General features: G+C 35.8%; 1 protein-coding gene and 1 long non-coding RNA gene across 2 annotated transcripts; one reads left to right on the top strand and one right to left on the bottom strand.

Annotated features, from left to right (window-relative positions):
- Positions 1-1,635: 1,635 nt before the first annotated feature.
- On the top strand, positions 1,636-9,102 carry LOC138891195 (uncharacterized). Its single transcript, XR_011407522.1, has 2 exons — positions 1,636-1,786; positions 8,755-9,102. It is a non-coding gene; the product is annotated as an uncharacterized lncRNA (long non-coding RNA).
- On the bottom strand, positions 4,482-6,422 carry LOC104216496 (exocyst complex component EXO70H1-like). The gene has a single exon (XM_009766548.2). It carries the CDS (start codon positions 6,420-6,422, stop codon positions 4,482-4,484), a length of 1,941 nt encoding a protein of 646 aa, XP_009764850.1.
- Positions 9,103-10,325: the final 1,223 nt, after the last annotated feature.

Here is a 10,325-nt window from a genome sequence, read left to right as displayed (position 1 = left end):
GAGTCACATTACTGAACTTGTACTCCAAGTATTCTATCTTAGTCTTACTCATCTTGAAACCTTTAGACTCCAGTCTCTGCCTCTACATCTCTAGCCTAACATTAACCCTGCATCACGTATCTTCAATCAATACTATGTCATTTACAAATAACATGCGCCAAGGTATATACCTCCCCTTAGATGTAACGCGTAAACTCATCTATTACCAAGGCAAATAAGAACAGGTTGAGAGGTGAACCCTGGTGGAACCCCATCATGACGTGGAAGTGTCTGAAGTATCATTCAACTGTCCTTACTCGGGTCTTGGCTCTAGCATACATATCCTTAATCGCCTTGGTATATGCAACATGTAAACCCCTAGCGTCCAAACATCTTCACATGACCTCCCTTGAGACTTTACTGTAAGATTTTTCTAGGTCGATAAATACCATATGTGAGTCCATCTTCTTCTTCCTATACTGCTCCACAAATCTCTTAACAAGGTAAATAGCTTCTGTATTCGATTACCCCAGCATGAATCCGAACTGATTTTCGAAAATAGATGCACCTCTACTTACCCTCATATCCACCACCCTCTTCTAACTTTCATAGTGTGGCTTAGTAGCTTGCTATCCCGATTAGTTGTTATTATTTTGAATGTCACCCTTGTTCTTGTACGACAGAATCATCTCCACCTCCATTGATGTTATGCTATTTACAACTTGTTTGGATGGTTGTTACATGTCGTTTCATAATGTATCGTATTGTACTGTATTATATTGTACTATATTATTTGATGAATACAATATTTGGATAGATTGTGTCGTTTGCCGTCGTTTTATGATATCACACACGAGCAATATGGAGAATAAACTTGCAATATTATAAAGAAAAATTCTGATACGATATAAAAAGGTAGGGTAAATGATAGAATAAAATTATTTAATAATAATGAAGGGTGAGATGGAGAGAAAAAGACAAGGTAACGGCGCGACCACACCAAATCGATCGTTACATTAAGTGACACATTTTGTCGTTCCGTAACGACGAATTTAATGATACGATATAATAAAATTTAAGTAACAATCAAAACAAACACCGTATTTAAAGTAACAATACGATACAACACAATGGGTAACAATCATCCAAACAAGTTGTTAATTACCCATGTGTATTGTTACTTCATATTTAAGGATAATATAATCGTAAAAATAATCTAAATATAACAATATTTCTATGTAAAGGGATCAAAAATACATATCTTAATTTATTCAGTATTAAATATGCTTAGCGAATATCACGAACAATAAAAATCGAGTTCACCAATAATCGAGGGGAAAAAATTTCGTTATTTCTTCTCAAATGTGACTCGAACACTTTACTCGTATTGGGAAGATAATGGAGTAAAGGCTTACTACTAAATCATCCTCGTAGCAATGAACATAAAGTATGGGACCAAAGTGGGAAGTGACGAGGGTTTCTTTTTAACATTTTGAGAAATTAGAGGGCACAATTATAAATTTTGCTTAGAAGTCTGACTCTGGTCAAAATAGATGGGCAGCAACAACTAAACTAACCGCATAGTGGTAAAAATCTGGAAAGAAGATAGTAATATATATTACTTTTAACTAAAATGGTCCCTTAAGTTTGAGAGATGTTAAAATAGTGGTTATATTAGTCTATTATTAAACAGTTTTCATCACTTATATATAGGTCGCTGCAAATGCACAACCGCCAGTGGTTTTGGGGAGCTCTGGCTAGATTTAGCCGGTTATCGATCGGTTCAGTTCAGGCACAATATTAGCAGGTTTGTTCCTCCTCCCTCTCCTGTTTTCACGTTTCTTTCTTCTTTGATTCGTAAATTTAATTCGTATTGAGGCTTAGAAATTGGTAGCAATTAGATTAATTTTGTATTTTGAATATAGACTGAGATTAGGGGAAGTAGATGAGCCTGTTTCAGGCATATAATCTGCTAGAATTTGTACTTATCCGAAATAGAACTAATTTGGGAATGTATCATGGGAAAATGTTGATTTGATGCCAAATGAGTTAAAGGTTTGTTATCCTTACAGTTTTAGTTCAGCAATCAACGGAACTACTCGAGACCTGGTATTTAACTGGAGAAAAGTAGAGTGACTGGTTCATTATCTACCGCGTTTTAAAACTAGAAACAACGGATTTCTCGATTATAAAAACAAAGAGTTAAAAGTCTGTTGAAATAAATGAACTCTTCGGTAGCTTTATAATGTCACTAGTGGGGTCTGGGGAGGTTAGTATATACGCAGACCTTACCCCTACCCTGAGATAAAGAGGCTGTTTCCAATAGACCCCCGACATCCTTCCCTCCAAGAACTCCCCACCTTTGCTCTTGGTGTGACTCAAACTCACAACCTCTTGGTTGGAAGTGGAGGGTGCTTACCATCAGAACAGCAACAACAAACCCATAAATGGGGTCTGGGATTTTCAGTTGTACAGAAGTAATGTTTATTCATGGCTGGTAACTTTGACCGTTACAATTAAAGACAATCTTAAGTAACTTTCATAATTTAAAAGTCTTGATATAGATACTAAACTATATTTAGAGATTGGACGTGATCTGCTGTCTCATATACTGAAATCCTAAACAAGGTCTTACCTTGAAGTTTCACTATTTCTTTTAATGTTCACATTACTCTTGTTCATAATTGAGGTGTTACTGATCTAGCTAATTTTCAATGAACCAGAAAATTGCAAACTTGTTGAACTCCTCTTATCATTAAAATCTATGTTTGTACTTGGGCTTAAAAGTTGTTGAATTCCCATTGTATTGAAATGACCTTTGATTTTCAATGAACCAGAAATTTCCGAACTTGTTGAACTCCTCTTATCCTTAAAATTTATGTTCCTACTTGTACATAAAAAGTTATTGGATTCCCACTATGTGTTAGAATGACCTTTTGAATTGTTTGGTTTAAGAAACAATGTGACATGGAAATCGCCCCATATAATCGGTATGCAGTGAGGTAATATAATTTTACCACTGCTTGTTATATCTCCAACACAGTGAGACAATCATTCTGCTAAAAGTCTGGGTTTAAATTCTGCATGGTCTTTTCTCAATCTTTTCTTGATATTTCAATTAATACATGTAAAGAGAGTCAAGGCAACAATTGCACATAAGGGTGTTGTATAGTGATGAATAAAATGGGATGAAAATCATGGAAGGCTATGGTGCAGATCGCAGCTGAGGCAAAAACACTAAGGGATTCTTCTCAGCTGCCTAAGCCTTAGTTACACGGTATCTGTACAGGTAGGAGGTAGTAGGTACCCGGTGAAATATTCGAGGCAGGCAAACTGTCCCAAACACCACTGTTAAATAAAACAAATAGGTGTTAGTGAAGAATGTGATTTTTGTTCGAGTGAAACTCTAATGTACCTGTTCTCTGCATTTGAACATGTTGGCAAATGCCAATATATTCCTCAGCCAGGAAAAGAGTATGCGTATCATATGACACTTGCTGAAAAGTTTTTTATCTTCTATCTGTAGTGTATATTATTCTTCAAAGTCAAACATACCTAACGAAAGTCAAACTGGTGACCATTTTGATCTAAATTGGATGTCATAGAGCTTATATCCTGATAAGTTGCATTTGAATATGCATATTTCAACTCTGGTGTAAAGGTTTAAGTTTAATGATATGAGCTCTTGTATTACATCTGGATGACATTTCATTCACACGCCTTCCACGCTTTATCTTGTAGTAATTTGTTATTTCAAAACTTAATATACATAGAATTAGGTTTATGTGCTCGTTACAATCTTCCTAATAGGTCGTATGACTCGCTTCAATAACCAGTATCTAACAAGTAGTTCTGGTACTTATGCCAAGTGACATTTTAGGAATGCTAAATAACATTCAACTTAGTTCTCTAATTTCCAGTTTTTATCCAATACCCTTTCTAGCGACGCTTCCTTTGAAATCTGACCAATATCCGGCGAAATTTTCACCAAAAAGTTTAATTTGGCAAAATAGCAACTTGGGCAGCTTATATAGTCTGAATGCAAAGTAACCATATGGACTTGGGTGGTAAAGTAAATAGTATCCCTTAAGAAAAAATTTGGTGCTATTCCATGCTTTTATCATTATCTAGCATTCTGATTAATATTGCAAAATCCGCATAGCAAGCGCTACTACTTATAGTTGAAGGGTTCTACTGTGCATGGGGTAGGGAGGAAAGTTAGTGTGTGTGTGTGTGTGTGGGGGGGGGGGGGGTCCAGGGAGAGAAATTTTGTATTGAAATCAAGAAATTGTAGTACTTGGTATACATTATTTACCAAAATGGTTATGTCCAGATCTTGGCAATGGCCAACAACAACAAACCCAGTTTAATCCCATAAGTGGGGTCTGGGGAGGGTAGTATGTACGCAGACCTTACCCCTAGACTATAAAGGTAGAGAGGTTGTTTCTAATAGACCCTCGAATCAAGGAACAATAAAAAATAAAGCAATGACCATGAGCAAATTAAGAAAGACATTGCCAAACACAAGAGTTTGGCAATGTTGATGATGACAATAAACTCCCTAAAGCCATTGTTTCATGAAACAAATCTGACAAGTAATTCCCTATATTATCAGGAGAATATCTTACTAAGACCTCCAAATTCTTTTCCCCGCTCAATACTATCATATAGTAATTATAGAAATCCCGATAAGCAGGTACCAATTTTCTTGCTATTGACACTTTGATCTCGTCTCGTAGCTTTCCATCTGGAACCACCCAAGATTTTTGTTTCTGGTATGATTCGTCAAAAGCTGTGTTGAATTTTCTGAAATGTTCCTTTATTATATCAGGGGAAACTGATGGATCCAAACTTTCGGGCAGGCACAAAAACACCTTATTCCAAGCCACATTTTCATAGTTTGTTGCATATAGTTTTACCTTTCTCTCAAGCTTTGATATCCAATCATCTCCTAGAAGACACTTGAGTACACTTGTACGAACCTTCTCGATAACGAATTGGAGATTGTTAGCTAGGAAAAGATAGGATAAAGCGATGTCATTATAAAGCTTAGCTTTGCTGTCGAGCTTGCAAAGGAGGACAAGGATGATCCAAGCAAGTCTAGCAGATACTGCTGAAGTTGGCGTCTCGTTGGCTGATGGACTGTCGAAGTAAGATTCAGGAAATGGCGATTGTGCTGCAGGGGCAGAGTCACAAATTATATCAGAGAGGATTCCGCTGTAGTTGGCCAGTGAACATACATAATCTAAAACAGAATTGGTCAATGGATGAATCCCACCACCAGGAATTGGTTTTCTTAAGGAATTCTTCTGGATCGACGACTCAAAATCAGAGAGAGTTGTTTGGATTGAGGCCTTAAGTTTGTGAAGGGTGGATAGGGCTTGCACTTTGACTGCTGAGATTGATTCATATGAAAAGATTGATTCAATCTCAGGCAAGAGCTCTGAGATTGTTTCATGCAAGTCCATTAAAAGGAAAATATTTTCAGGTGATTTCTTGGATTTTGCAATAACCTCTGGGAATCTAAACAAATTGATTCCACCTTCTTTTGCTATATCAGTGAAACATGTTTCTCTGATTGTGTTGGAGGCTGAGAACACATGATCACACAGAAACCTCTCTCCATAGAAGAATGTTTTCACTGCAGCTTTAACTGAATTTATCCAGTGCTTGGTTTGATGCTCAAGAGCATCTGAATTCTTCCCGTTAGTATGGACAGAGCTATGTGATTCAATCCCAAGACGATAGAGGCCTTCGTCCACGATTGACTTTCTGATAATTTTGTAGATCTTCACACACTCTTTGGCATAACCGGAACCAACCATACAATCTGCGATCAGGTTGAGATCAGACATAGCTAGAACAGAAAGCCGTTCAACCTCGGATATGGATTCAACAGCTGCCTGAATCTCATTTTCAGAGCCAGTTTCATCTTCTTGTGAATCAACTGAAATTGATTGTGATAAGTGTGAGGATTGACTAGACTTAGATACTGATTCTGGATCTAAATGCTCCTTATTTGTTGACAAAATTTGATAGAATTCTTTCTCAAGTCTTTTCATGGCTGTTTGCATCAAGTTATGTGCTAGCACAAGCTTGTTAGAAGTTGAATGCTCCATAACAAGAAAGTGCATAGCTCTTTTTAAGTCTTTGACGCATTGAATGAATTCTTTGGCTTCTTTTCTGTCTTCTTGAAAAAGTGAAATGAATTTCTCAAAGGAGGATTCTTTGGGATCCCATTTTTTGATAATGGTCTCAGCGTTATCGATGTTTTCCTCCATGATTGATTGGGAGAGTGTGTGTGAAGGTGTTGGAGGAGGTAAATGACTGGAAAAAGTAGAAAGGGATGAATTGGTTTTGGAGAAAGAGAAGAGGCTTTTCTTGGCTCGCCTTGGCGTCGATGGTGATGATGCTTCTCTTTTAGAGATGTCAAGAATTGCCATTTTGATGATTTCACAGAATGTAGCAAAGAGAGGAAATGTGAATGTTTGAGCTATGAATAACAGTTATGTTAGAAGTGTGTTTAAATAGGAAAGGGAGGAGCTGCAGTTCCTAATTTAGCAAAGGTGAAAGTTGACTTTGTGCACTCATTGGACTTGATAGAGACTGAATTTCTTGAAACTTTTGAGGTAAAAGAGGGCCATAGCTGAATTTGTTGACAATTGCATATTTTTAGGAGATGTATTTAGTTTTTGTTTGAACTGAGATTGTGTTGACAAAACTCCACCAAAAATATTAAAATAAATGTCAGACCTTTGAGATGAGGGATGTGTTGGCATTGGTTTGACTGGTCATCCCAATATATGGTTACAAACCAATTCTGTAGTCTATGGTCATCCCAATATATGGTTATGTACAAACCAATTTTCCAAAAAAAAAAAGAGACTAATTATGTAGTTTATGATCCATCTTAAAATAGAATAAAGAGAAGGCAACTTGAGGCACAAAGCTTTCAGTATGTGCAAGATTTGGGAAGGATTAAACCATATTATATATTTTACGTAATCTTTCTTTGTATTTCTGCAAAAAAAATAAAAAAATAAATCCATTAGCTTGAAAAGGTCACTAGTGGCAACTCTTAATATTGCGCCAAGGGAGTTTAGTTCATTGTTGAGTTTCCTACTTACTCCGAATGTGATTCGAACGCTCGTTTCACAGAGGAGAACTACTGAATGGCACTTTACCACTAAAGGGATGTTTATTTTTATTAAGATTAAGATATCTAAATCTGTTAGGTCTTAACCATTCAGAATATAATTTCCGTTAAATGCAAACAAATAGGGTCTAAGGGTGTGTTTGGTATAACGAAAAATGTTTTATTGGAAAACAAGTAGTAATCTTATTCATTTTTCGGTGTTTGGTACGCAAATTAAGGAAAATGACTTCTCAAGAGTATTTTTAAATAATTTAGATATAATAAACATAAACTTTCAAACTAACAACCTTCCGAACCCACATTTATCATAAACTTTCGAAACCACGGAATTTCTAACCCATAAACTTTATAATTTCTAAACATGTAAACTTTCAAACACATAAACCTCTGAACTCATAACTTTGGAATTTGTATAATTTTGAACCTTTAAACCGATAAATAAAAAAACTAAAATTGAAAAATAAAAGTAATTTTTTTTTTGTGTGGGGGATGCAGAAAAGCGAAAAAACAGAAATTTAAAATTGTAATAAAAAGCCTTTTTTTGGAAAGTGGGGTGGGGTGAGTTGGTGAGGGTAGGGAAGGTTGAGAAGGAGTTTTGGAAAATGTTTTCCCTTCTCTTGATAAGGAAAACATCTTCCTCCAATTGGAGGAAAATGAGTTCGTAAGGAAAATGTTTTCCAAAACATTTAAGCCAACCAAACATGGAAAAATTAGAAAATATTTTCCGAAAAATATTTCCTTCGTACCAAACACACCCTAAATCATCTTCAATCATCACGTACCTACAGACTGTTGGACTTCAAGCCATTGGGCTTTAAAGTAGAAGAAGTGTGAATTGGAAATGGAGGGAAAATGAAAATTTGAAGAAGTAAACTTTTGTCTTGCACTTTGTCCCTCATTGGTGAGGGACAATCACATTTGTGTGCTTATATATAGATTCACTTCTTAAAGCTCTTAAAAGGAGTTGAAGAGAATGAACCCTCGCGCCGTCGTCGCTCGCTCGGCTTCGGCTTCGGCTTCGGCTTCGGCTTCGGCTTCGGATTTGTCAAATGATCGATAAGATTATTTTTTGGACAAAATTTATCACTGCTGAAACTACGCCAGAACCCTGCTGAAAGTTCAGAGGGCCTTGCTGGCCGTGGTTCTGCCGCGGTAGAATCGCGGCAGTCAGATTCAGAGAGCCTCTCTGGCCGCGGTTCTGCCGCGAAGGCCGCGTATTTTCTGAAAAGGCACTTTTCCAGACACCTCTTCTGATATTTGCCTATAAATTCTGAGGCAAGGCTGCATCTTCTACACACGAAAAACACTCCAGAACTTCTTTCTTTCTGAATATACTGCATCCTAATTCGCAGTCTCTCTCTCTCAAATTCGTAAGTGTGATTTTGCTCCGTACTTTGAGTTCGTTGGTATCCTGCAGTTTGTATTGCCACTGTTGCAGGAAGGTTTATTCCGTTTTATCCTGGGAGGATTTAATCCATTACCTTGGCAACGTGTGAGGGGGTTAAAATTCCTTAAGGACGCACAAGAAAAATTGTGGACTCGGAATATTTCTGATTCTTTACTATTTTATACATTTCTTTATTCTTCTAACAGTTTTCTGATTTTTTGTTTTAACACAGTTACGCTCACACTGACTGCCAAAACGAGGAGCAGAGTGGACTGAATGATATAATTTCTCAGCAGTTGTATTAATCCTTATTTTATTTGTCTATGTAGGTGGAGTGTAAAAGTAAGCAATTTACAAGAATTTAGTAAATTGAATTTGATAGGAGATATTTTCCTTGTAATTTACAAGAATTTAGTCTATTTCCTTCTCCTTTTTCTTCATAATATTTTTTGTACAAGTCCTATCTTCACAAACTAAAAAGAAAATATGTAATACCCCAATTTTTTGTATTCTTGTTTTCAGAGATGATGTAGTAACTAGGAATATTTAATATCTTATATTAGTTTGACAAAGTAAACAACTTGGAAGGTGTTGAAGGAGTTGGCAGAATTGTTTTTATTTTTTTCAGTTGGGACCATTTCATTATGGCCTAAATATATTATTATTCTCAAGTTAAAAATATTTCTCTTCTGGAAAATAGGATTGTCTTTCTCCTTATTTTCAGTCTCCATCGTGTTGTTTTATTCTTTAAAAGCATATTCATGTTTGAATGAATATGTTGACTAATCAGTTTATATGAAGTACAAGTGCAACTTTAACGATCAAAAAGTTCATAAAAATGACTTCCAATGGGTAATTACAGTCAAATTGCTCCTTCTATTAGAGGTGAATTTTGCTAGCCAATAATTTCAAATGTAGAAGTTTTTCTTCCAGGAAAAGGTTAATGTTGAATATTTTTCTTCCAGAATTTAACAAGTTCATTTTCTTTCCCATTTCAGTAATTAGTGGGTAATCTCAAAATTACTTGGTTTTTATGTTTGAGCGACACTACCTTACTCGTGCATTGGTAACCTTAAGATTAATTAAGCATAACAGTTTCAGGGAATTTTTTTTTTTTTCGAAATGGAAAAGTTTGTATTTGTGCAAAAGTTTGATGTCTACGTCAACTTGGTTGAACAAACTAATTAGTGCTATTTATTAAGTAAAAATGGCAACGAGTTAGTTCACTAAGTAGCTCACATCTAATCCCTATTATTGCTGTAATATAATAGGTATGTTAGACTAATTGAGTTTTTGACCAATTCAGATAATGTTTGAATAATATTAATTTAAAAGAAAATCTTAGGTGAGGGCAGCACGTATAATGCAGAATCAGTTGACTGCATCTGTCATAATCTCAGATCTCACAACCTGTTTTCTTATCTTTGAGAAAGATACTACGTTTATGGTACTAATAAAGTTTTTTTTTCCTCTCAGTAATCGGCTCAAGTCTTCGACTAAGCTATGACAAACATTTGATGTGTTGAAGCTTTTGCACTGTGTATAAACCAATATTCAATCTCAACTTGTATGAAATAGTATTATCCCTAATTCCCGTTTGATCAACGAGGCACTTAAAGGCACGACGAATTCATAGCACAATAGACAATTTTTCCAACAATAACATCATAGCAGATTCCACTTCAAACCATGTTTCTTCATAGCTTGGACATTACAATATATTTTTCATCAACTTGCGGACTGCAACGTGATCAAGCAATCACTTATCCAATTAAGTGTGAATAAGCTTTAAAACCCTTAAGA

The sequence above is a fragment of the Nicotiana sylvestris genome, chromosome 5 (assembly GCF_000393655.2).
Source record: "Nicotiana sylvestris chromosome 5, ASM39365v2, whole genome shotgun sequence".
Lineage (NCBI taxonomy): Eukaryota > Viridiplantae > Streptophyta > Magnoliopsida > Solanales > Solanaceae > Nicotiana > Nicotiana sylvestris.
This window is presented reverse-complemented; position numbering and strand designations above follow the sequence as displayed.